The sequence below is a fragment of the Lissotriton vulgaris genome, chromosome 6 (assembly GCF_964263255.1).
Source record: "Lissotriton vulgaris chromosome 6, aLisVul1.2, whole genome shotgun sequence".
Lineage (NCBI taxonomy): Eukaryota > Metazoa > Chordata > Amphibia > Caudata > Salamandridae > Lissotriton > Lissotriton vulgaris.
This window is the reverse complement of record NC_141694.1, coordinates 28,539,180-28,565,345: the sequence shown is the minus strand read 5'-3', so window position 1 is coordinate 28,565,345 and position 26,166 is coordinate 28,539,180. Positions and strand designations below refer to the sequence as shown.

Below are 26,166 nucleotides of genomic sequence, written 5' to 3'. Positions count from 1 at the left end.
TCCACATAAAGGTTAAATTGTCAGAATTGAAAAAAAGAATTCTCATTGGCAGCCCAGTTTGCATGTAGCTGCACCAACCTAACAGTGACATCTCTCAGAGATGTTCAGTAATCACAAACTCCCATTTTGAGATGTTTCATTTCAACTTCTGAAGCAAAAAAGTAATTCATGTTGCGGCTTGAGAAATTAAGCCTGTCAATGCAACATGCTATAACACACACGGCGGAGTAGGGAAATGTAATCCAAAGGTGGCACGAGCTCTGTGAGAAAATACTGCCCTCACTCACAAAATTGTGACATGTTTCATCATTGGGCTTGCTTCAATACACCTCTGCGCAGACCAACGGCTGGGGTGGAGCAAAGGGAGGGGAAGACAATACAAACATGAAAATGTATATATGTTGGGATCACCGAAAGAAAAGTGTAGTGAAGGTTAAAACTATCTCGGTGGTGTCTCCTCTTGACAATTAATTCCTGGACACAACGGCTTGTCTGGATATCCAGACAAGCTACATTTGCATATATTGAAATTGTCTTTGTCTCTGTACACCTGGAGTCTTGGACACTCAGCCACCTTTTCTGTAGCCTGCTTCCTTCGTGTTGTCCAGTAAGAGGACCTTTCTTCTCAGAGGAACCTCTTAATCCACTTGGTGTCTTTTGTCGTGCTTCCTTTGCGTCTGTGACCTCACGATCAGGCCGTGCTTGCATTTACTGCTTCCTTGTGGTGGTCGTCTCATTGCCTCCACCACCAGGGTCATTTCTCTGTGTTTTCTCTGCTTCTCGGCCTTGCACCACCTTCCATTGAGAGCCATCAGTCATGCGAAGCTTCCCTCGCGTTCCTTCAAAGATTGTGCCTGACAGTTGCATGAATCAAGACTTGTTGCTTCCTCTTTTCCTTCCAAGAGAGCAGAGAGGCTCAGCTGGAATCAGCCTCTATCATCTTGATGTTAACAGGAGAAGGAAGGCATCCTTCCTCCACCTTGGTTCTGATCCAGCCACTTACGTCATCATGAGCGCTGGATCATTTAACGCATTCATCATAGCTGCTAAAATATGCAGAGACATTCACTGAAGCCATCATGACCTACTCAGTGGAAGGTAAGGCAACATCTGCGGCTTTCCACAGGCCTCAGTGTCCGTAAGCTGTGCGGGTCAGTGACCGGAGCTCCTCGCTCTTGGAAACGCTGCTGGGCTTCAGATCCGCAGAAGATGTCATTTTACCTCGTTTGACCTCATGCTGTGACCACCAGCCAGGTGTTCCTCTGGCCTGCAGTTGGTTCATCTATGTTCAGGGCTGGAGGTAGACAGGGTGCAAGTTAAGGATTATCTGCTGGTTGTGACAGAAGAGCTCTCGAGCAAAGAGGTTCGACATCAGTTGGTGATTGTTGTCTACTGAACACTAAAAGGTAATGAACACATAGACCTCTAGAGCTGGCTCAAGACATTCATGGTGCTTCACGGATGATCTATTACTTGGGCCACTTTACTCAATTCTGCTCACCTTCAGAGCATCCAAATTCCTTCTGCCTCTCACCAGCCTTCTTGGAGGTATATAACCTGGATGTCACCTTTAAACTCTGACTTTCTTTATGGTCATCAAGTGATAATCTTTCTAAAATGTTTATTCTGTCAACCATAGCGCCCCTCCTGCTCAGAGGACTGCTTTGCTTTGCAAACCTGCACTGGCTCCCCGTCAGCAAGAAGATCACGTTCAGACTCCTCACCCACGCACACAAGGCTCTCCACGACATGGGCCCCAGGTACCTCAACAGCCGCCTCACATTCTACACGCCTACCCGCCAGCTCCGCTCCGCCAGCCTCGCTCTCGCCGCCATACCACGCATTCGCAAAGCCACCGCCGGAGGAAGATCTTTCTCTTACCTGGCGGCCAAGACATGGAACTCCCTCCCCACCCACCTCCGGCCGACCCTGGACCACCTCTCCTTCAGGAAACAACTCAAGACCTGGCTGTTCGTGCAGTAGCTACTCCCCTCCCTCCCCTCCCTCCCAGCGCCTTGAGACCCTAACAGGTGAGTAGCGTGCTCTACAAATTTGATTGATTGATTGATTGCGCTGTAGTGATGTCTCGTCTTAGCAACGTCCGTGGCGTGTACTTTAGTCTCTGAAACAGGACGATGAACAGACTTGAGTGGGTGCCTGTTGCTCACCTCTTCTTCTATCCCACCTGGTCCAACTCCTTCACACCAACACTTGAGCGCTTGAGCCCCCTTTATGAGTGGTCGTCTCTGCTGAGTCAGCTGTATCTAGTGGTGATTCCGGATAGATCTCACGTCTGTGCCACCTTTATGAGCTTAAGGGAGAAATCTCTGATCCTCGCCTGGCACCTCTTCTCCCCTTGCAAGTCCAGCAGCCAGAAGCTCTTACTGGAATAAAATAATACATCACGATCTTAGCGGCCAGACCTGTCCACATTGTCCTCCGTACTCATGGCCAGTGGCCTCCTAGAGACGTGGAACGAGGAGGGATCCACAGAGCTCACATGTTCTGGGTTACTTCTTCATGTTCTCTGCCTCATGGTCTTTGCCTCTCCTCGGTTGCAGACAGTAGTTACCTTCGCCTCTCATCAAGGTGTACTCAGACACGCTGGCACTCTTCATATGCAAGTGGCACTCAAACTGAAGGAACCATGCCATCTCTTCCATGTTGTCGTTTGAAGACCAGGAAACGCTTTCATGGAGAGCTCATGGTTGACATGGCGGATGAGTGAATATAGCTTTTACGCCTCTCAAGCACCCCCTAAAACACCTATTGAGTTATTTTAAATCTTCGTACCCGGCTTCGACTCGCTGCCACCCTTCAGTTATCCCTGACGTCCATGTCAAGTCTTCAGGGGTCAACGTGAGAGCTCTTCCCACCGCAAACATAGGCAATTTGTAGTAGAAGAGAGAGGGCAAGATGAGCGTCTGCAGTGAACTCTACAGACCAGTGATGCCAGGTATGGTACATGGCACCCGCTGGCCCTGAAAGGAGGCTCAGCCCTCATGACATGCTCCACACAGAGACACTGGCCCCAACAACGCTAGGATGCCTGGCTTCACCTTGGGGGTGCCCAGGAGTGGGCACTTCACAGGGAAAAGCCAGGGAGGGTTCCACAGCGGTATGTGTACAGCGCCTTGAGACCCCTTCAGGGGTGATTCGTGCGCTATATAAAAGCACTACGTTTACATTTGTAATCAATGACTCTATCACATCCTGTTGAGCTGGAGGGTCACCCTGGTGTGATGTGGTCCTGTTACCACCATGTTGGTTGCATGCATGTGGCATGTAACGTGCAGCGTCCATCTCTGAACCCCTTAATTCTGGGCTTCTTTTCCCATCTCTTGCAGATAAGCGCCACGGGGGGGCCTTCCAGCAGTGGCAGCTCTTCGACCGGATCCTGCAGCAGATCGTGCTCCAGGACGAGCGCGGCGAGGACCCCGACGTGGCGCCGCTGGAGAACTTCAGCGTCAGAAACATCATCAAGATGTAAGGGGCCGCTTATTTGGCTATTTCGTCACGTATGTGTCGGTGAAGGACGTGTGCGGCCTGACGCATGTGGGAGGTGTGCTAGAGACACAGGTGTTGCATGTTTGCCAATTGCTGAAGTTTCTACTGCTCTGCTGCGCTATCAAAGCACTAATAGCGCCAAAAGGCATTGAACTTTCTACTTAGGAGCTGTGTTTACAAAACACCTCTTCTGCGCACCAGACAAGTGTAAATTGAAGCTGTGGTCAGATTTCTCAGTCAATGCTGCGTTACAATTCACACACGTGTTGGCCAGTGCCAGGCGCCCATCGAAGCTACTACCAGGCACCGCTGCACACGGCTGTGGTGCCAGGTCATGAATATTAATGAACTGGGCCCCGCAGGAGACGTGCCACTGCACCAGCTGCACCTGTCCACGCCCACATGGACGCAGGGCCGCCTGGCCTTGTCCATGCACTTAGGACCCCGAGACACCAGCACTGCGGCTCCTGTCTCCAGCACTCCCGGGTGGAGGGCTTCGGAGAGGGGCAGGGTGGGGAAGAGGCCAGGACAGTAAAGGAAGGCAGGGCAGTGGCACTGCCCACGCCCACATGGACGCAGGGCCACCTGGCCTTGTCCATGCACTTAAGACCCCGAGACACCAGCACTGCAACTCCTGTCTTCAGCACTCCCGGGTGGAGGGGCTTCAGAGAGGGGCAGAGTGGGAAGAGGACAGGGCAGTAAAGGAAGGCAGGGCAGTGGCACTGCCCACGCCCACATGGACGCAGGGCCACCTGGCCTTGTCCATGCACTTAAGACCCCGAGACACCAGCACTGCAACTCCTGTCTTCAGCACTCCCGGGTGGAGGGGCTTCAGAGAGGGGCAGGGTGGGAAGAGGACAGGGCAGTAAAGGAAGGCAGGGCAGTGGCACTGCCCACGCCCACATGGACGCAGGGCCACCTGGCCTTGTCCATGCACTTAAGACCCCGAGACACCAGCACTGCAACTCCTGTCTTCAGCACTCCCGGGTGGAGGGGCTTCAGAGAGGGGCAGGGTGGGAAGAGGACAGGGCAGTAAAGGAAGGCAGGGCAGTGGCACTGCCCACGCCCACATGGACGCAGGGCCACCTGGCCTTGTCCATGCACTTAAGACCCCGAGACACCAGCACTGCAACTCCTGTCTTCAGCACTCCCGGGTGGAGGGGCTTCAGAGAGGGGCAGGGTGGGAAGAGGACAGGGCAGTAAAGGAAGGCAGGGCAGTGGCACTGCCCACGCCCACATGGACGCAGGGCCACCTGGCCTTGTCCATGTACTTAAGACCCCGAGACACCAGCACTGCAACTCCTGTCTTCAGCACTCCCGGGTGGAGGGCTTCGGAGAGGGGCAGGGTGGGGAAGAGGCCAGGACAGTAAAGGAAGGCAGGGCAGTGGCACTGCCCACGCCCACATGGACGCAGGGCCACCTGGCCTTGTCCATGCACTTAAGACCCCGAGACACCAGCACTGCAACTCCTGTCTTCAGCACTCATGGGTGGAGGGGCTTCAGAGAGGGGCAGGGTGGGAAGAGGACAGGGCAGTAAAGGAAGGCAGGGCAGTGGCACTGCCCACGCCCACATGGACGCAGGGCCACCTGGCCTTGTCCATGCACTTAAGACCCCGAGACACCAGCACTGCAACTCCTGTCTTCAGCACTCCCGGGTGGAGGGGCTTCAGAGAGGGGCAGGGTGGGAAGAGGACAGGGCAGTAAAGGAAGGCAGGGCAGTGGCACTGCCCACGCCCACATGGACGCAGGGCCACCTGGCCTTGTCCATGCACTTAAGACCCCGAGACACCAGCACTGCAACTCCTGTCTTCAGCACACCCGGGTGGAGGGGCTTCAGAGAGGGGCAGGGTGGGAAGAGGACAGGGCAGTAAAGGAAGGCAGGGCAGTGGCACTGCCCACGCCCACATGGACGCAGGGCCACCTGGCCTTGTCCATGCACTTAAGACCCCGAGACACCAGCACTGCAACTCCTGTCTTCAGCACTCCCGGGTGGAGGGGCTTCAGAGAGGGGCAGGGTGGGGAAGAGGCCAGGACAGTAAAGGAAGGCAGGGCAGTGGCACTGCCCACGCCCACATGGACGCAGGGCCACCTGGCCTTGTCCATGCACTTAAGACCCCGAGACACCAGCACTGCAACTCCTGTCTTCAGCACTCCCGGGTGGAGGGGCTTCAGAGAGGGGCAGGGTGGGAAGAGGACAGGGCAGTAAAGGAAGGCAGGGCAGTGGCACTGCCCACGCCCACATGGACGCAGGGCCACCTGGCCTTGTCCATGCACTTAAGACCCCGAGACACCAGCACTGCAACTCCTGTCTTCAGCACTCCCGGGTGGAGGGGCTTCAGAGAGGGGCAGGGTGGGAAGAGGACAGGGCAGTAAAGGAAGGCAGGGCAGTGGCACTGCCCACGCCCACATGGACGCAGGGCCACCTGGCCTTGTCCATGCACTTAAGACCCCGAGACACCAGCACTGCAACTCCTGTCTTCAGCACTCCCGGGTGGAGGGGCTTCAGAGAGGGGCAGGGTGGGGAAGAGGCCAGGACAGTAAAGGAAGGCAGGGCAGTGGCACTGCCCACGCCCACATGGACGCAGGGCCACCTGGCCTTGTCCATGCACTTAAGACCCCGAGACACCAGCACTGCAACTCCTGTCTTCAGCACTCCCGGGTGGAGGGGCTTCAGAGAGGGGCAGGGTGGGAAGAGGACAGGGCAGTAAAGGAAGGCAGGGCAGTGGCACTGCCCACGCCCACATGGACGCAGGGCCACCTGGCCTTGTCCATGCACTTAAGACCCCGAGACACCAGCACTGCAACTCCTGTCTTCAGCACTCCCGGGTGGAGGGGCTTCAGAGAGGGGCAGGGTGGGAAGAGGACAGGGCAGTAAAGGAAGGCAGGGCAGTGGCACTGCCCACGCCCACATGGACGCAGGGCCACCTGGCCTTGTCCATGCACTTAAGACCCCGAGACACCAGCACTGCAACTCCTGTCTTCAGCACTCCCGGGTGGAGGGGCTTCAGAGAGGGGCAGAGTGGGAAGAGGACAGGGCAGTAAAGGAAGGCAGGGCAGTGGCACTGCCCACGCCCACATGGACGCAGGGCCACCTGGCCTTGTCCATGCACTTAAGACCCCGAGACACCAGCACTGCAACTCCTGTCTTCAGCACTCCCGGGTGGAGGGGCTTCAGAGAGGGGCAGGGTGGGAAGAGGACAGGGCAGTAAAGGAAGGCAGGGCAGTGGCACTGCCCACGCCCACATGGACGCAGGGCCACCTGGCCTTGTCCATGCACTTAAGACCCCGAGACACCAGCACTGCAACTCCTGTCTTCAGCACTCCCGGGTGGAGGGGCTTCAGAGAGGGGCAGGGTGGGGAAGAGGACAGGGCAGTAAAGGAAGGCAGGGCAGTGGCACTGCCCACGCCCACATGGACGCAGGGCCACCTGGCCTTGTCCATGCACTTAAGACCCCGAGACACCAGCACTGCAACTCCTGTCTTCAGCACTCCCGGGTGGAGGGGCTTCAGAGAGGGGCAGGGTGGGAAGAGGACAGGGCAGTAAAGGAAGGCAGGGCAGTGGCACTGCCCACGCCCACATGGACGCAGGGCCACCTGGCCTTGTCCATGCACTTAAGACCCCGAGACACCAGCACTGCAACTCCTGTCTTCAGCACTCCCGGGTGGAGGGGCTTCAGAGAGGGGCAGGGTGGGGAAGAGGCCAGGACAGTAAAGGAAGGCAGGGCAGTGGCACTGCCCACGCCCACATGGACGCAGGGCCACCTGGCCTTGTCCATGCACTTAAGACCCCGAGACACCAGCACTGCAACTCCTGTCTTCAGCACTCCCGGGTGGAGGGGCTTCAGAGAGGGGCAGGGTGGGGAAGAGGCCAGGACAGTAAAGGAAGGCAGGGCAGTGGCACTGCCCACGCCCACATGGACGCAGGGCCACCTGGCCTTGTCCATGCACTTAAGACCCCGAGACACCAGCACTGCAACTCCTGTCTTCAGCACTCCCGGGTGGAGGGGCTTCAGAGAGGCGCAGGGTGGGAAGAGGACAGGGCAGTAAAGGAAGGCAGGGCAGTGGCACTGCCCACGCCCACATGGACGCAGGGCCACCTGGCCTTGTCCATGCACTTAAGACCCCGAGACACCAGCACTGCAACTCCTGTCTTCAGCACTCCCGGGTGGAGGGGCTTCAGAGAGGGGCAGAGTGGGAAGAGGACAGGGCAGTAAAGGAAGGCAGGGCAGTGGCACTGCCCACGCCCACATGGACGCAGGGCCACCTGGCCTTGTCCATGCACTTAAGACCCCGAGACACCAGCACTGCAACTCCTGTCTTCAGCACTCCCGGGTGGAGGGGCTTCAGAGAGGGGCAGGGTGGGAAGAGGACAGGGCAGTAAAGGAAGGCAGGGCAGTGGCACTGCCCACGCCCACATGGACGCAGGGCCACCTGGCCTTGTCCATGCACTTAAGACCCCGAGACACCAGCACTGCAACTCCTGTCTTCAGCACTCCCGGGTGGAGGGGCTTCAGAGAGGGGCAGAGTGGGAAGAGGACAGGGCAGTAAAGGAAGGCAGGGCAGTGGCACTGCCCACGCCCACATGGACGCAGGGCCACCTGGCCTTGTCCATGCACTTAAGACCCCGAGACACCAGCACTGCAACTCCTGTCTTCAGCACTCCCGGGTGGAGGGGCTTCAGAGAGGGGCAGGGTGGGAAGAGGACAGGGCAGTAAAGGAAGGCAGGGCAGTGGCACTGCCCACGCCCACATGGACGCAGGGCCACCTGGCCTTGTCCATGCACTTAAGACCCCGAGACACCAGCACTGCAACTCCTGTCTTCAGCACTCCCGGGTGGAGGGGCTTCAGAGAGGGGCAGAGTGGGAAGAGGACAGGGCAGTAAAGGAAGGCAGGGCAGTGGCACTGCCCACGCCCACATGGACGCAGGGCCACCTGGCCTTGTCCATGCACTTAAGACCCCGAGACACCAGCACTGCAACTCCTGTCTTCAGCACTCCCGGGTGGAGGGGCTTCAGAGAGGGGCAGGGTGGGAAGAGGACAGGGCAGTAAAGGAAGGCAGGGCAGTGGCACTGCCCACGCCCACATGGACGCAGGGCCACCTGGCCTTGTCCATGCACTTAAGACCCCGAGACACCAGCACTGCAACTCCTGTCTTCAGCACTCCCGGGTGGAGGGGCTTCAGAGAGGGGCAGGGTGGGAAGAGGACAGGGCAGTAAAGGAAGGCAGGGCAGTGGCACTGCCCACGCCCACATGGACGCAGGGCCACCTGGCCTTGTCCATGCACTTAAGACCCCGAGACACCAGCACTGCAGCTCCTGTCTCTCCAGCACTCACGGGTGGAGGGCTTCGGAGAGGGGCAGGGTGGGAAGAGGACAAGGCAGTAAAGGCAGGACAGGGCCTTCCCAATGTGCCCATCTCTTCTGTGTGTCTTGTTCTTTAATGGATGTTTTTTTATCATTTCCTGCTGCTTGTTTGTAAGGTACAGGGTGTGGTGTAAAACAAACCTCTGGGCTGCAGCCCTTGTAAAGCACAGAGTAAGTCACAGCATCAAAGACACAGCAGCACCTGGGGAAACAATGTGTTTCTTGTTTTGGGTTTTAGAGTTCTAAGGTCCAGAATAACTGAGCCTACACGGAACACCAATAAAATATAAGAGAAGGGAAGAACAGTAAGAAACAAACTTTAGATAGATTAGATGTCCCCTAGAATAAAATATGACACAAATCTAATCTGAACATTTAAATAAATGTTCAGACATTTCATAATACTTGTAGAAATGTATACTGGCTGTTTCATTGTAAAATGTGCTTGTTTTAAAATTCCAAACATGCTTGTGCAGTACTGCTACCGGTTGGCTCAGATACATAGCAGCTCTATACGCATGGCATTGCTTCTTGGCTCTGCGCTACGCAGCAGCAGCCATATGGGGCCTCATTTATGAGGCCCCTTGCGCCATCGGAACTTCACTTTTCATGAAGTTCCGTGGCGCAGAAGCCTGCGTGGTATTTATCAGGCAGCAGTACGCCAGTTTTTGTGGCGTACTGCTGCCTGATAAATATCAGTCCCTTTAACGCAGTGTTCTGCGTTAAAGGCGCGTGCAATGGGTGTTGCTGGGGGCGTTCCCAGCAACATCCATGGCCTTTTGACACTGCCCCAGATTTACGAGAAATCGTAACTCTGAAGCAGTGCCAAAAGCTTACGCCTCCCCAGGGGAGGCGTAAGGGAGGCGCAACAGGGAGAAATGTCTTTATTTCTCCTCGTATTTCCTTTTTCTATGTGTGCTGCATTCTACAGCACACATAGAAAGAGGAAAAGCCTCTTGTGATTATTTTTGTACAGAAAGGTGTCCCTTCCTGTACAAAAATAATCTTCCCAGCAACGCAGGCACCCTCGCACCATTGTGCAAGGGTGACCTGCGCTGGCGCAGGCAGCCCATTGTGCGCCGGCGCAGGGGAAAAGGACAGGAATGCGCCGTATTTTATAGATACGGCGCATTTCTGCCCTTTTCTTTTGCCGTAGGGAAGCGCAGCAGGAAGGCCTGCTGCGCTTCCCTACGGCAAAAAGTCATAAATGAGGCCCCTGATATCTAGCTGTCGATGGGTACTTTTGCATAGAGTCTTCCCATATGCACATCAGTCCAGCTGTATTGTGGCATTGTGCACCACCAGCACAGCACGCACTGGAAGCACAACCAAGAAAAATAATTTTTCACCCTCCATCTCCTGGTGGTGAAACTGAGATGATTGGCGTGAGGCTGGAGAGGGAGGGGCCAGCCTTCGCCCCGCCCACATCTGGTTATTCGATGCTGTGACTAATGGTTGACACGTTTGATTTCCTCTTTTCAGGTTGGTGAATGAAAACGAAGTGAAACAGTGGCGGGATCAAGCAGAGAAGTTTAGAAAAGGTATTTGTACATCCTGCTGTCCTTGTCTCGTGCCTCCATAACTGACGCGGGTTATTCTGGACACAGGCCTCTCTTTGTGCCACAAACTATCCCACGGCTAGGACCCGCCTAGGAGGCTGCGACGGCTCTTTCATGTTCACTGAAGACTGCTGGAAGCCCTAGTCTCAACAATGTTGTGTTGTATTGTATTGTATTTATATAGTGCTTACTAACCCTGACGAGGCGTCGAAGCGCTTTTCCAGCGAGTAGCACGCTACTCCGGGACCCATAGAGGATTTGTGTTGAATTAGTATAGTGAAACATGCAAGTAAATTTACGAAATTACTGTTTGGAAGCTTAACATAAAAAGATGTACTTTTGTATGTGTTATTGCAAATGACATATAATGTATGTATGTATGTATGTATGTATGTATGTATGTATGTGTCTTGTATGTGTATAAGAGCCGCCATGCTATGAGGTACCTCTTTAGATACACAGCAGCGACGCACCCAGAATTTTTTCACCATCTGGCCGCAGTCACTTCCGGTTTCAGAAAGATGTCAGCTGGGGAGAGTGAACCTTCACATGTAGGAGACGCGTGTGCAGGACCCAGCAGCGCGCATGTACCTGACATGTTACACACGTGCACTCAGATCCGAGGTCCTGCGCACCTCATTGGGGCTGACATGTAAGGGGCCCACCTTACATGCTTATATGCTGAGACATTGCGTCGTAAATAACTTTTGCATCATGGAGTTTGGACCTTAGGTGACCTGTCTGTATTAGAACTTTGATATTTGTTCTGCCAAAAGTGATAGAGGAGTGATTGACACACTGTGTAGTTGGCCGTGGTTAGTGCTGTTTGTTAAAATGCCCCTCTGATATAACGTGTATTTTCTAGGGCAGAGGTCTTCAAACTTTTTGTTGCCGAGACCCCCTTGTAAAACCTTTTTAGGCGTAAGGACCCCCTTCCGACAAAAGTTTCTAGAAACTGGTACTCCTCAACATCAACTTTTGCCAACCATAAATGCGCCTGTTAGACCTCATCACATCCATCCATCATTCATCCACCCACACTTTCACACATCCATCCATCCACCCTTTCATCCTTCCATCCATACATCCATCCTTCATCCATCCACCCTTTCATCCTTCCATCCATATGTTATGTTATGTTATGTGGTTTTTATTTGGCGCACAGATGCTCCAGCTAAGGAGCGTCCTGGCGCCCGACAAGGCAGCTACACAACACAACTAAATAAAACAGCACAAGCAAATGACTAAGGGAATAAAAATGTTTTCACGGCGCAACGAAAAGAAAGCAAATCGCTCATAGCGCGAATTGCCGGGGGTAAGGAGTTCCACAAAGCAGCGGCCCGCACTCGAAATGAGCGTCCACCGGCCCTGCTTCGCTTAAAGCGTGGTACCACGGCCAATTCGAGGTCTGCCGATCTTAAGGGTCGTGCTGGGATGTAGTTGGCCATGAGGGTCGTGAGGATCGTTGCCGGGGACCCCTTCAAGATCTTATAGGCGACGCAGAGGACCTTAAACTGAATCCGCTGCGCCACCGGAAGCCAATGCAGCGCTCGTATGGTGCTGGAGGTAGGACAGAATCTTGGAAGGCCTACCACCGCTCTCGCTGCGGCATTCTGGATCCGTTGCAGGCGCCCGATCTCAGCTACGTTCAACCCGGCCAGCAAAGAACTCGCATAATCCAGCCTGGAGATGACGGTAGCTTGGATCATGAGTTGCCGAGTAGGGGCATCGAAGAACTTTAGCACAGGACGGAGCCCACGCAAGATGCCGAAGCAACATGCAGCCGTGCGTTTAGTGTGGCATGCAAACGTAAGGGAAGGGTCCAACCAGACCCCGAGGTTCTTAAGCTCGGCGACTGGGATGGGAGCAGAACCCAACTCCTCCGGCCACCATCTCTCTCCCCACAGTTCCGGTTGTCTACCAAATACCATCACCTCGGTCTTACTAGCGTTTAGCTGGAGGCAATTGAGCGTCATCCAGCTAGCGACCGCCCTCAGTCCTTGTTGAAACCTGGGAGCGTCGACTTCAGCATCCCCGCTGATCGTGACCGCTAGCTGGGTGTCATCGGCATATGACACCATGGTCATACCCCATTGTTTGACAACCTCAGCTAGCGGCCTTACGTACAGATTGAACAGCGTAGGACTCAGCGAGGAGCCTTGGGGGACGCCCAGGTTCAACGGATGGAATTTTGACTGATAAGGTGGGACGGTCACGCTAAAGGCCCGGTTGGTTAAGAACGACCGGAACCAGTCGAGTGCAGTGCCGGTAACACCAGCCTCCTCTAAACGCTGCAGAAGGATAGGGTGCGAGACGGTGTCAAAGGCAGCGCTTAGATCTAATAGCACCAGCGCTGCCGTTTGTCCCGCGTCAAGCACGGAGCGAAGGTGCTCCACCATATAAAGCAGAGCCGTCTCCGTGCTATGACCTGCCCTAAACCCATTCTGCGTGGCGTCGAGTATATCAGCTCGACGGAGATGTTCCGAGAGAGCGGCATTTACGTGTGCCTCCATCACCTTAGCCGGCCACGGCAAGAGTGAAATAGGCCGATAGCTCTCCGGCTTGCTCCCATCCAGGCTAGGTTTCTTCAGGATCGGACGAACCATGGCTCGCTTCCACTTCAGTGGAACTACGCCAGATGTAAGTGACGCATTGACCAAGGAACAAAGCGGTGAGATGTCATGTGCCGCCAGGTCCTTGAACACTTCAGGGCAAAGTGGATCCTCAGGGGACCCAGACTTCACTCTGCGGGCCAAAGTGCCTAGGCTATCAGAGTTTAACAAAGGTAGAGAACATAGTCCCTCAGATGGTGGTGGCTTAGAAGATGGATTCGCCGAGGGAACGACCACAGGAAAGGCTCGATAGATGGCATTCACCTTTTCCAGGAAAAACTCTGCCAACTTTTCACAGTGCTCCACAGAGCTCTGATGTGATGTTGTAACTTTTTTGGCAGTGAGGTCTTTCAATACCTTAAAGATAGCCTTTGCCGGGTTCGAACTGTTCCTGAATTGTGTCGCATAAAAAGCGGCACGAGTTCTACACACCGCCCGATGGTACACCTTCACTGTTGACTGATATAGGACTTTCTTAGAGCTGGAATAGGCTTTGCGCCATGCCCGCTCTGCGCGCCTGCAAGAAACCTTCAGAGCCCGCAGAGAATCGTCGTACCAGGGGCTGGCCTTGCCAGATCCAGTTTTACAGGTCACCAAGGGGATGAGGGTGTCTAAGGCCCTGGAGACCCAGTCGCTAAACCTGTCGTACATCTGATCAGGCGGGCCTGAGACGTCAAGCGGGTCAGCTGATAAGAGATGAAAGAACTCATCCAGCTTGAGTTTGTTCCAGCGTCTTCTTGGAACAGAACACACCACTGGCTTAGATGGACTAGCCACGATAGGGCAGTGGAACTGTATCAAATAGTGATCAGTCCATGCCAGAGGTGTGTAGCTGGTGACACAGACTTCCGTCAGATTGGTGAAGAACGGGTCAAGGGTGTGACCCCCTGAGTGTGTAGGCTGCGTCACCAACTGATTCAGCTGTAACGCCTCAAGGTCCGCCAAGAAACTGGATACTGAGGGACTACTAGAGTTGTTGAAGTGCAGATTTAAATCTCCAATGATGGTAAAATTGGAGCACCCTGTAGCCAGATTGCTAATAGCCTCAGGTAACGCTGCTCTAAAGGCCACTTCACTCCCCGGGGGCCGATAGATTACAAGTCCCGACAGGGTGAAGTTGGATGTAATAGCGACCTTAAACAGGGCGCTTTCGCACCCCGGGATCTTTTGCCCATGCCATGTAGTGGAGTAACAGGACTTGACGGCAAGAGCAATACCCCCGCCTCTTGAGGTCCTATTCAAGGTGAATACCGAGTATTCCGGCGGGAAGGCCAGATTGACAATGGCCGTGTCAGCATCCTGCAGCCAGGTCTCTGTTACACAGAATAGGTCAGGCAACTCCCTGCCTAGCAGATCATTAATGTCAAGATGGTGCTTGACAAGCGACCTAGCGTTAAGATTCCAAATGCTAATACCAGGCGACGGGCTTAGGGGCGTGCGCAGGACGTCCCCGCAGCTCCTGCTTACGGGGGCAGCCAGCGTAAAGCATCCGCAGCCACACGATAACGGGCCGCATAAGGGATCCACCCTAGGTGTAGAGCAGGTTGGCCGCGACCTCTCAATGGCAACCAGACTATCTCTGGTGTAGCACCGCATGATGTAAAATAGACCAACCAGGAGGGGGGCCAGAGTCCAGCCACGTCCAGCGCGTCCTGTCGCGGACGGGCGCAGACGGGCAGGACTCTGGCACGACTCTGGCACGACTCTGGCACGACTCTGGCACGACTCTGGCACGACTCCGGCATGCGACGGCGTCCCAGCTGCGCGTTCCCGCTGCGCGGGAGAGAGCGACTTTAAATAGGCGCCGGAATGGAGGGAGGAGCGCGTGGACGCTCCAAGATGGCGCCCGCCGAAAAAAGCCTGGTCCCAAACCAAGATGGCGCTGGTCGCCGATCAACTAACAGCCCCCGGACCACCCACAGAACCCGGGCCCACCGAAAACGGTGGTGAATATTCCGAATTAAATGCAGGTGTGAGGGGGGGGGGGAGAGCCCAAGCAGTACACATTTAAAAATGCAGAAACAATGAAAACGAAGCAAAAACGCGCTAAATGCGTCAACTAATAAAGATAAAAATCTTAAGCGCTTACAAACCGCAGCGCGGTAGTATGCCACCTTGTCAGGCCGGCAGATGCCTAAAAGTGCCTTAAATAGGCGCCGGAATGGAGGGAGGAGCGCGTGGACGCTCCAAGATGGCGCCCGCCGAAAAAAGCCTGGTCCCAAACCAAGATGGCGCTGGTCGCCGATCAACTAACAGCCCCCGGACCACCCACAGAACCCGGGCCCACCGAAAACGGTGGTGAATATTCCGAATTAAATGCAGGTGTGAGGGGGGGGGAGAGCCCAAGCAGTACACATTTAAAAATGCAGAAACAATGAAAACGAAGCAAAAACGCGCTAAATGCGTCAACTAATAAAGATAAAAATCTTAAGCGCTTACAAACCGCAGCGCGGTAGTATGCCACCTTGTCATACATCACCCATCCACCCTTCCTTCCATCCACCCATCATTCATCCACCCACCTTTTCACACATCCATCCAGCATTCATCCATGCAACCTAGAGTCTAGGGTGTTGCTGTTAGCCTAATTGGCTGTAAATAGAAAGAAGTGAGCTGAATTTGCTTCACGTGTTGATTGCTTTTTTTTGTGTAAACCTATTCTCCATATATGGATGTACATATTCGTAACTGTCCCTTATTTCCTGGCTATATTTAGGAATCTTTAAGCTATAAAGTCGGAGTCGCTCATACACGATGCATTGTGGGTAACAACTGTCGTGTGCTTTTGCCTCTTAGAACACATGGAGCTCACGTGTCGACTGGAAAGGAAGGAGAGGGAATGCGAAACGAAAACGCAGGAGAAAGACGACATGATGAGGACACTGAATAAAATGAAGGACAAGCTGCAGAAGGAGTCCCTGGAGCTGCGCCAGGCGCGCGACCAGATGGCCGACCTGATGGCCCAACTCAACGAGCTCTCGGTAGGAGGGTAGCGGCTCTCGTCCTCTCTCTCTCCATGTCCAGGGGTACCCAGGAGGTTCCATGAGTGCTGAGGGATGGTGGTCATGCTTCAGACCGGGGCTGCTGAGTGTCAGCACCAAAGTCAAAGATTATGTTTATTTAGATAAAAATCTATAAACAAGTGTAAAGGTATAGCTACATGATTAAAAATGTTCTACAAAAAGATAGTAAAAGTCATTACAGATAACAATATTCCACTATGGTTTAGAAAAAGACTTACACACACTTTATACGTCTCTAATAAATCAATTATTAAAAACAACCTTTAGTCAGCACCAAAGGGGGGCTCTATCTCAGTCAGATCACACATTGCATATCTGCGCTATTTCACAAGCAGCATACACTTAGCATCAGATGAAACTAAGGAATAGGATGATTGTGGATATCCTGGTGTTTTCAGTTCATGCTTTTCTACTGTAAGAGGACAAGCAAATGGAAAGATCTTTACATTATTGCAGACTTCAAACGAACAAGTGGTTAATGTACAACTAGGAGGCGGATATGCCAACTAGACACGCATGACCCTGGTTAAAATGATATCCTTGTGTGAAACAGGCACTTGTCCCTTGCCCTGATGAAGGCTCAGATCAAGCCTTTATCATTTTAGAGCCAAAACATCAACACCCAAATGTTTTAAGTGCAGTGTTTGCGCCTACAAGGCCAATCACATGTATCTTACCATCCAATATTGCAACTTTCCTTTTTGCCTAACTGCTCAAGAATCCTCAGTATGGACAATTCTGTATATTTTTAGTTTCTTTCTGCTTATTCTCGGTCCAACATGTATTTCACATTATTTCTGATCTGGCTACATGGTTTGCTCGTTTACGTATACGGTTACACACTTTATTAATTCTAGAAATTGGTCTGCCTTACTATAACATATGCAATTCTTGCTGCCTTCGTAGGTACATAGCACTTAAAGTTTGGACATTTGCCACCCACTTACATTAGCCTGCTGCTGCGGCCTGCACTTGTTAACAGCATCTGCTACAGTTTGAGCTCAGAGACTAGACGTGTCATTGTTCTAAGTGCCTGCACTGTGACCCCTGAACTCTTACAACGAGCTGCTGCAAAGTCTGCGGCATGGAGGAAAAACAGTGTGGTGAGATTTTATAGGTTAAGGAAAGATAATAAAAATGCTATGCTGGAGGCAGAGCCGGCTCTGGGTCCAAGGTATATATTTGGAAGGAATGTGCAGGTTTGGGTGGGCCCAATAAACTTTACATTTATGGTGCAGTTTTTCCCACTCGATGACAGCGTTTCAGCCGCTGCAGAGAGTGGCCTGCTACGCTTTGCGGCATTGCGTCAACAGAAGCAAAGCCCATGCGTATCTACACCACGCGCCAGCGGTGCGCTGCCTTTACATTGTTTCCCTTCTCCACCTCACTTGTGGTGGACGCTGCTCGATCAACGAGCGGTACCAGACGCGGGCTCCGTAAATCGGCCTCCATCTTGGTTGATGTGCGTCCGCCTCCTGCAAGGGTGCGTGTGCATGCACGTCAAGGGATACACCTGGTTGTAAGTATTATGGATAGATACAGGTCAAATATTTGAGACAGGATCCTCCCCCATCCCCGATCAAGGACAACCCACTAAATGTTGATATCCCTGCATGCCTTGTGGGGATTTTGTGTAATATAAAACCCTTTTGTTGACATTTTACAACACAGTAGCCATTGCATGCAAGTACATTCATCACATACTGTAGTAAATTCAGCATACACGACTACACTTGCCATTATTTTGTTTTTTGTTACGCTGCTGCCCTGAGCCCCATCCTTCCTAAGGTCCTCCTCGGTCTGCAAGCTGACCCCCTCTGCATAGCTTAGTCCTCACCTGATTCCAGAAGAGTGATTCCTTGGAACAGCGCATGAAGTTGTGTATGAGGTCCCCAAAAGGATCCCTCCCCACATCTTCGCATTCTGGAGAGTCAGTTGGCCTGCATTCTCATAATTTGTGGCTTGTAATATATGTAGGACTTTAAATCAAATTAGCTGGTACTCTGCGGTGATCGCAATCATCTTGGTGGTCTGCATTAATCGTCAGAGAGGGCACCTATGTCTCGTTCCCGCTCTCTTCTGAGAGTATCAACGGTGTCGAGAGTGTGAATGATATGATCAACGAGCGATACATTTTAGAGGTCTTATGATCCCCAGAAGGAGCTTTGCCTCCAATAAGTTGAAATCAGAAGGGTCAACAAAGCTCCTGTTCCGAGGAAGTAAGGCGCGAGTGTTATAGAATCTCTGCTCACGCATCTCATACGAAGTCTAAAGAGCATATAGTATTACCAGATGTGACATGTACCATCTTGTTGATACCGATTATATCCCACCTTTGGGAAGCCTTGGAGGGTCTAACATCACCCAATCCAGTCCCCTCCCAATGTGGTGTTTCTCGAGTTAGTCGATTCTGCCAGTGTGTACTTCTTCATGTCTCGCTCCACAGTCGGATGCCGATAGCAGCGGCCGGTGGCAAGTGAGATCTCTTCTCTGCTCTCTTATGGAAATGGATCTGGTGTCTATTTCTCCCATTTTCTGTGGCAAGGCCAGGATCCTTCTGGAAGTTGCACAGCCAATGACTCACACTGATCAGATCTTAGGAAGGGTAGTAGATCATCTGCATATAGTGCCCGCACCCCCAGAACTCCACTCAAACCCTGCAGGGGACGTCCACTCTGATCCACTCAAACAAGGGGCTCTATCGCAGTGGTGAAGAGCAAAGGTGAGGGCAGGCATCCCTACCTCGTTCCACTGCCCACAGAAAGCTCTCCGATAGCACTCACCCATGAGTACTCTCGCCCACAAGTCAGTGTAGAAAAAGCAAACATAGCCCAGGAAGTTTGGGCCAAAGGTGAGCTCGTTAAGAAGCTTAAACACATAGTCCCAGTCCACTGAGTCAAATGCCTTCCCGAGATCGACCACTAATGTAATGTAATGTATAGGCATTTATATAGCGCACTACTTACCCGGAGGGTCCCAAGGCGCTTCGACCGCTGCGAAACCCTTCCTGGCTTCCCTGAGAGATGGTCCCTTAATGGGTATCTCCAGGGTGAGACCAGGCATCCCCGGCGGTCTGGGGGGGCCGTTAGTGAAGATGAGGCAAGCTAATGCCCAGAGTTGCCGAGTGTGATCGCTGATCAGAGTGGGCACCGAGGCGAGAGAATTATCGAGTCCGCTGACCCTGGTCCAGAAACCTGCCGCGCCGGGAATCGAACCCTGGTCCCGGGTCGTCCTCTGCTCTCGGGTCTGCCGCCTCTAACCAGTGAGCCACACTAGTGCCAACTGACCCGACAGACAATGTGACTGAGCCGGAGAGTTGTGTAGGTGACGGATATTGTGCTGCATAGATCTCCACATGGCTCTGGATGTACCAGACATTATGTAGATGAATAGCCATCCCCTTGGCAATAACTTTAACCTCAATATTGATGAGAAAAATGTGGCCAGTATGAAGAAAACAATGTCGGTGGTCAACAGGGTTTGTATATAACTACTACGGGCCCGATTCACAGAACTAATCTGAGACAAAATCCTAAACTTACTACTTTTGGTATTCACAGAAGTTAGGATTTTGTCTTAAATTTGAATTAAGACAGACTTAAGACAGGCTTAAGACAGACTTAAGTTTGACTAAAGACAGACTTAAGACAGACTTAAAACAAAATCCTGACTTTACTACTACTAAATGCCTTCTGTGAATACCAAAAGTAGTAAGTTTAGGATTTTGTCTGAGATTACTTCTGTGAATCGGGCCCTATGTCTGCAGTTCAGAGGGGAGCATTTCTGTCTCCAACAACTCCTCTAACATCTCCACAATGAGCGGTATCAAGAGGGATGCAAATGTTTTAAAAAAGCTCCCCCAGGAATCCGTTGGGTCCCTTTGTCCCTCCTGACTGTAGCTCCATTAGTGCTGTGGGCAGCTCACCCAGTCCTATTTCTGCCTTCAATAAAATGCGTTCTGACTTTGGCAAATGGTTTTTGGGGGGATCTTGCGGAAACCTCTTTAATTCCGCTGTGCGTGGGCCTATCCCGCGAGCGTATATCTGCTTTTAGTGTTCCGCAAAGGCCTGTGGAATCACGCCATGGTTAGTTACCATTTGGCCCGGTGGATGTATGATCTGGCTATTGTGTGTCGGGGTAGCTTTCCATTTCTATGACAAAGATGAAACTGCCAAATTTGCAGATGCACTTTCATCACAGGTGAATGTCAAGTGGACAGCCATGTTTCTTGGCCTACCTGGCATTTTATTATGCTTTTTATAAACAAACCCCCAAAGAAGAGGATATTTTCTGATAGCATAATAACAAGGACCCTTATTTCTAGAGCGTTTTCTCCCTGCGCATCCGGGTATTGTTTCTTTTCCCTGCCTCCCTCGTCCGTACCCGCCATGCGGGGCAGAACCCAGGCGCGGCCAATCAGCGATCAATCGCAGCCTTTTGGCGGCTGAACAGGGTTCAGCCGCCATTACTGCAACCCTTGGGTCCTGAGGTTGTTCAACTGCTGGGTCATAGGTTTCCAATGGCAGAACCAGCTGAAATCATAAATTACAGAGCCTACCACCGAAAAGCAGTAGCAATCTTTATGGTCATATCTTGGCCGTGGAAGGTTTTCACTGTGTATTATAGATATTTGTGGTCATTTTGTGGCAATATGGCACAATATATATATATAAAACAAACATATCATCTGACATTCATATTGAGGGCCAAATACTATATACAAAAATGTCGCTCCTTGGAGGGTAGATTTTATATCATTAACGTCAGTGAGCTAATATTTTTGTCAGATGATTGGCCATTTATTCCTATACCCTTTTTTGCTTATATGTAAATAAAAGTCCTATTTTTCTTTGATATTATAGCCCTGCCTGTAAACTGAGTTTTGTGCTTGTTAATTTATCTGGGTGAGATCTGACTGCTCGACTCCACTCCCCTTGTAGAGTCAAGGGCTCGAAAAAGTAAGTTGTTATCCTATTGCATTGCAACACTACTGGTGGCCCAGGGACCTCAGTGGTAAATGATAATAACAATGCTTATTGCTGCCCAGTGACCACTGACTGTCCAATAGGAGGAGCACGTCTGCACAGTAAAGCAAGTTATGCGCTAGAGGGTGTCAACCCTTCATGTAGTTAGCCATTGCATGTCGCTGAGTGTTTTCTACATTAAAATTTAACATTTTCTTGCTTCTGTTTTCAGAATGGTGGCAGTATATCCTTCGATCCACTACCACCCCCACCTCCACCCGGCGGCCCCTTCTCATTGCCTCCCCTGATGTCCGACAGCATGCCGCCTCCTCCTCCTCCACTTCCATTCTCCTGCTACCCTCCCCCACCCCCTCCACCGCCACCACCAGGTGGCCCGCCTCCACCACCGGGAGCCCCGCCATTCTTCAGCATGGGGACGCCAGCTCCACCCACTCTGACCACATTCAACGGTGGGACGAGTTTGCGGAAGAAGTCCATCCCACAGCCGTCTCACCCACTGAAGTCCTTCAACTGGTCCAAGTTAAATGAGGTAAGTTACACAAGGGGTCTTTGGTGCCTGTGTGGTGGTTTTAAAGGTGGCCTACTCTGGACAAGGCTTGGATATGTTGGTCGATGCTGATGGAAAAGTAAACCAACTTCCTCCTGGATTATCGTTGACAATCGCTTTGAGTTGAAAGCTTTTTTGCCCCACGATAAAAACTATGAATGTTGTCTGAGCCACTGAATTTACGCATGTCAGTTATGTCTTTATAGAGTGAAGCAGCTATGCCTTGAATTTCCGTCAGATTTTGCACTGGTTTTATAACGGATTAATCTGTGACTGCGTTAAGGACCTTTCCATTTGCGTATATGTGTTGTAAGTGCTCTCAACAGTTCAGTGACTTTCCACATGTTTCCTCGGGCCTGATGTACTAACATCCCATTTGCAAAAAGTGGTCGCACATTGCTCACATACTTTTTGATAATGGAATCTGATTTTGCAAACTGACTCATCTACTATGAGATAGATTTGTAACATCACTTGCAGGGGGTTGTAGAATGGCCTGCCTCATTGATATCACTTACTTCCCCTGAGGCTGCTAACCTAATTCCTAAAGGGACCCCTTCCCATTTGTGAATCAATAACCGCCTTCTTGGAGGAGTTGTAACTGGTCAATGGTTTGCGACTGGAATTGTGGTTACAAGCTATTCATAGTCAGGCTGAACTTAGAGGCAATGTGTAAAGTATTTATGCAGCACATAAGCAGTAATAATGTGAAAGCACAACACAAGAAAAGTCCCAAACCTATTAAGAAAAATAATGTACATTTTAACAAATTGTTTGACACCAAAAATTCCAAAAATCCATTCAGTAGAACCAAAGTTATGACTTTTTAAGGTTCAAAATAGTGCCTAAATTATCAAAGTGCCAACAGAGGACATCCTGTTGTGTGAGACCGGATCAAAGTCGAAAGTTAAGGCTAACAGCAATGTAGCGCATTTCGGATACAAAAAGGGTATTGGGCCTGAACAGCGCTTACCTTCGAACTTGGAAAGTATCTGAGAAGGCAAAGTTCAGTGGGGCAAGGCTGCAGGAGGTGTCCAAGGATGGATTATCATCAACGGATGTCCTTGGGTTGAAGCTGCAGTAAAGATTTCTACGTTCGGACTTAGTCGCCGAAATGTAAATCGAAAAACTCCAGCGGGACCAGGCAGAAGGTTGTAGCTGAAGACAGTTCCACGAGGTTGGATAGCACTTTGGCAAAGGACTGCTGAAACGGATTTCTGCTGCAGAGAAGAATTTAGCGGGAGAAGACGCAAAGTCAATCCGACCGATGATGCACCTCGGGTAGAAAAGCGAGCAGGTTGGTCCTGGTTTCTTCTTGGTTCTCAGAGCACTCTTTGGCCAAATGTTGTCCTCAGTTTTGTAAAATGGCCATCTGAACACGCTTAGCACCACAACCAAGGGTCCAGGACTGGTGGGACATCTCTTGGTGGTTCAGGATTTACTCAGCCAGGTGGGGGTTCAAGATGGTGGGGCCCTGTTATATCCCTGTGGCTCCGAATAGGAGGCCAGCAAACTAGCCCTTGGAGGCACTTCTGGTAGTCCTGGGCTCAACAGCAGGGCTGGCCTCTGAGAGTTCAAGGCAGGCTCCAGTCAGCAAAGCAGTCCTTCCAGGTAATGCAGCAGTCTGTCATAGTGCATAGCTGGCCACCACAACAGGCAGTCCTCTGAGATTCATTTTGCAAGTCCAACTGAAGAGTGGTCTGAAGGTCCTATTTGTATACCCTGGTGCCCTTCTACTGGAAAGTGGGAGAAGCTTCTAGAAAGGTTCTTTGAAGTGAATGGAATTTCCTGACTCCCCTGGCTCCAAGCTGGCTACAGTGACAATACAGGGCCGTTAAGCCCTTTGTGTGAAGACAGAGCACCAGCTATTCAGTTGTAAGTGGGGTGTTCTCTGCTCCACACCCATCCTGCAGGAAAATGGCCCATTGAGGCACACCTAATCCCTCTATTGAGTGGTTGTCTGGGAGGAATTCACAAAGTCTAGTTGTCAGCTACACCCAGTTATGTGACCCAAAATAGACTGCAGGCACAAAAGGTTGACGGTAGGAAAATGCTAACGTTCTAAAAGTGGCATTTTCAAAACTGTAGTGAGAAATCTGACTTTACCATTAAAGAGGCTTTAGCATTACAATTTCATAGGTACCAAACATGATATATCTACCTCCCCTCAATTAGGAATTGCAGTTTATTAAATGTAATAATATATCCTCAATTCTATCCTATGGGAGGGGTAGGCCGCACAATGGTGAAAACCAAATTTTGGAGTTTTTCACTGCTAGGACATGTAAATCTTAAAAGTACATGTCCAACCTTTTAATTACACAGGACTCCCACTTAGCACTATCCTTAGGGGTGAGTTATATGTAATAAAAGAGGAGTTTAACTCTTAGCAAGGGGGTTTAAATACAAAATCGACATGGCTCAGTTTCCCCTGTGTGTCACTGCCTTCTGTCTTGCATTTGTAAACATTTCGGTTTACGCCGTCTCGAGATTCGCAGCCGCCATCTAGCCTCAGCGTCCGCGTCTCGCTCAGCATTCTGTACGCTGACTCTCCGGCCTGCGCACTGCCCAAACTCGGCTCCGCTGCGTTTCCGGTGATACAGGCACTTCAGATTGCTGATCACCTTGTGTGTTAGCCCTCGGATTCTCTGTGGCATGGCAATGTGGCGGAAGAGCACGGCCATCTTGCCTCGCCTTGTTACCTTTGACTTCCATAGTGCTCTCTTTCCTCTCTCCGCACTTGTGAGATCCATTTTCACTTAAACATTAATTCGCTTTTTGCCATCCTTAGGAAGTAAACATTTACTGTGGCCCCCTCACGCGGGTTAAGTTGAGGGTCCCCTGGACACGTGTCCAGGAGCTGCGGTTCGGCGCAGAGCACTTATCCACTTTCCACACAACTGCACTTTTGGAATCCTCAAAGTTCTTTTTGATACCTTCACATCTTTCATGGAGACCTCAAAGGTACCACAGAGATGGTGAGTCCCTGAGAAATGTTTGCAATATTACCACAAACAAGTGCCTACAGTGTATGGAGCACGGGAAGAGATGGCGCAGAGCAGGAAGTAATTCAAACAAATGGAGGTCAATGCGTTAAACACAGGGGCGGCTCCCCGTTTGAGTGGGGGAGTTGCCCGGCCTGCACGGCACAGGCACGTCAATGCCATTGTAATTAAACGCGGCCGTACGAGGGCAGGGGGCGGGCTGAATTCTATAACTGCAGGATTACAGCTGCTCCTGCAGTGCGCATGTCGGGTTAGCCGGCTCCAGCGCTATGGCCAACCCGACATGCACAGTGAGCACCCAGATATGCCGTGGTTGTGAAACCAGTCATGCGCACTTTCCCCGTTCTCTATGCAGGCTGCATTACAGCCTGAGTGGAGAACAAGCCCAGGGCCCCATTCCCTGGTTGAGCATTGGACCAGGACACTCAAAACCAATCACAACGCTGGGTGCTTACCAATCACAACTCTGTATTGCAGCATTGTGATTGGTCAGAGGAGCCTGGCTGTTCTACCTGGCTTCCTGTCCCAGGAGGAGAACAGAGCAAAGAGCAGAGACGTGGGATCCGGTAGTAAGGTAAGTGTATAATTTGTATTTATATTTTTTTGTTTTACATTGTGCAACCTCGCACCCGCCCGCGCCCCACCTCACCCCCCCTCACTGCGCCTACCATGAGTCATGCCGGCTACCACTGTATTACAAATGTAGTTTGGGGTGCATAAAGCAGTACTCCTGCCTTCGTGAATTAGCCCATAAACATCTAAAATGGGCAAAAAATGGGAATATTCCTACACAATTCGAACAAGTTGAAAGTACAACGTTTTGGAGCTGATTCACGACGCATGTAAGAGTGCGTAAAAGAGTACAACTTCCCGTACTAATAAATGCTTTAGTGAATCATCTCACATGGACTTTTTTACAAAATATTTAAACACATATTGTGATTTCTTAATGTTCAATCTTGAATTACCAGTGGACGGCTGTGGCTGCAGTTATGCTGTGTCTCTTTCCTCTAGCTCCATTTGTGTCCTATGGAAGCTATATGAACTGAGTCAAGCAAGTGTAGAGGTGTAATAATTCTTATTTAAAACATTCCTTAAGAAAAAATATTTAAATTAAAAGCATGTGTGCTGTCTTTTCTAGTACCTTAGTACTGTAACATGGCAATTATAGTTTTTTGGATCTTAAACAAATATGTTGCATTCGCGCCCATGGCGAAAAGCAGTAACAGCGCTGCGCTTGATTCACCAATAGAAACGTAAAACAACGGGAGGGTATCTCTGGGCCATATGTATCATCATCACCATTTGCGATGTCTAAATAGCGATTTTTAAGGAATCGCTATTTAGAAATCTCAAAATGGTATGTATGTAGAAAATCGCAATTTTTAAGCAATTTCCAATTGTTCCTTATTTGCGAATTCGCAGTTTGCGAATTCGCAAATAAGGAATAATTTCCCATTCATTTCTATGGGCCAGGAGGCCCATAGAAATGACTGTGAAATAATTCTCAATTTGCGAATTCGCAATTTGCTAATCGCAATTTGAGAATTATTTCAAGGGTGCAG

At 51.2% G+C, this 26,166-nt stretch overlaps 1 protein-coding gene across 2 annotated transcripts in view; it reads left to right on the top strand.

Moving 5' to 3' along the window:
- DAAM2 (dishevelled associated activator of morphogenesis 2) overlaps nucleotides 1–26,166 on the top strand; it is a 683,417-nt gene that overhangs the window by 469,878 nt on the left and 187,373 nt on the right. For both annotated transcript variants that reach the window (XM_086925887.1, XM_086925886.1), the window contains exons 11-14: nucleotides 3,348–3,486; nucleotides 10,353–10,411; nucleotides 15,838–16,022; nucleotides 21,261–21,578. In XM_086925887.1, coding sequence (XP_086782013.1) covers nucleotides 3,348–3,486; nucleotides 10,353–10,411; nucleotides 15,838–16,022; nucleotides 21,261–21,578 — 701 coding nt within the window. The remainder of the gene's footprint in view (nucleotides 1–3,347; nucleotides 3,487–10,352; nucleotides 10,412–15,837; nucleotides 16,023–21,260; nucleotides 21,579–26,166) is intronic.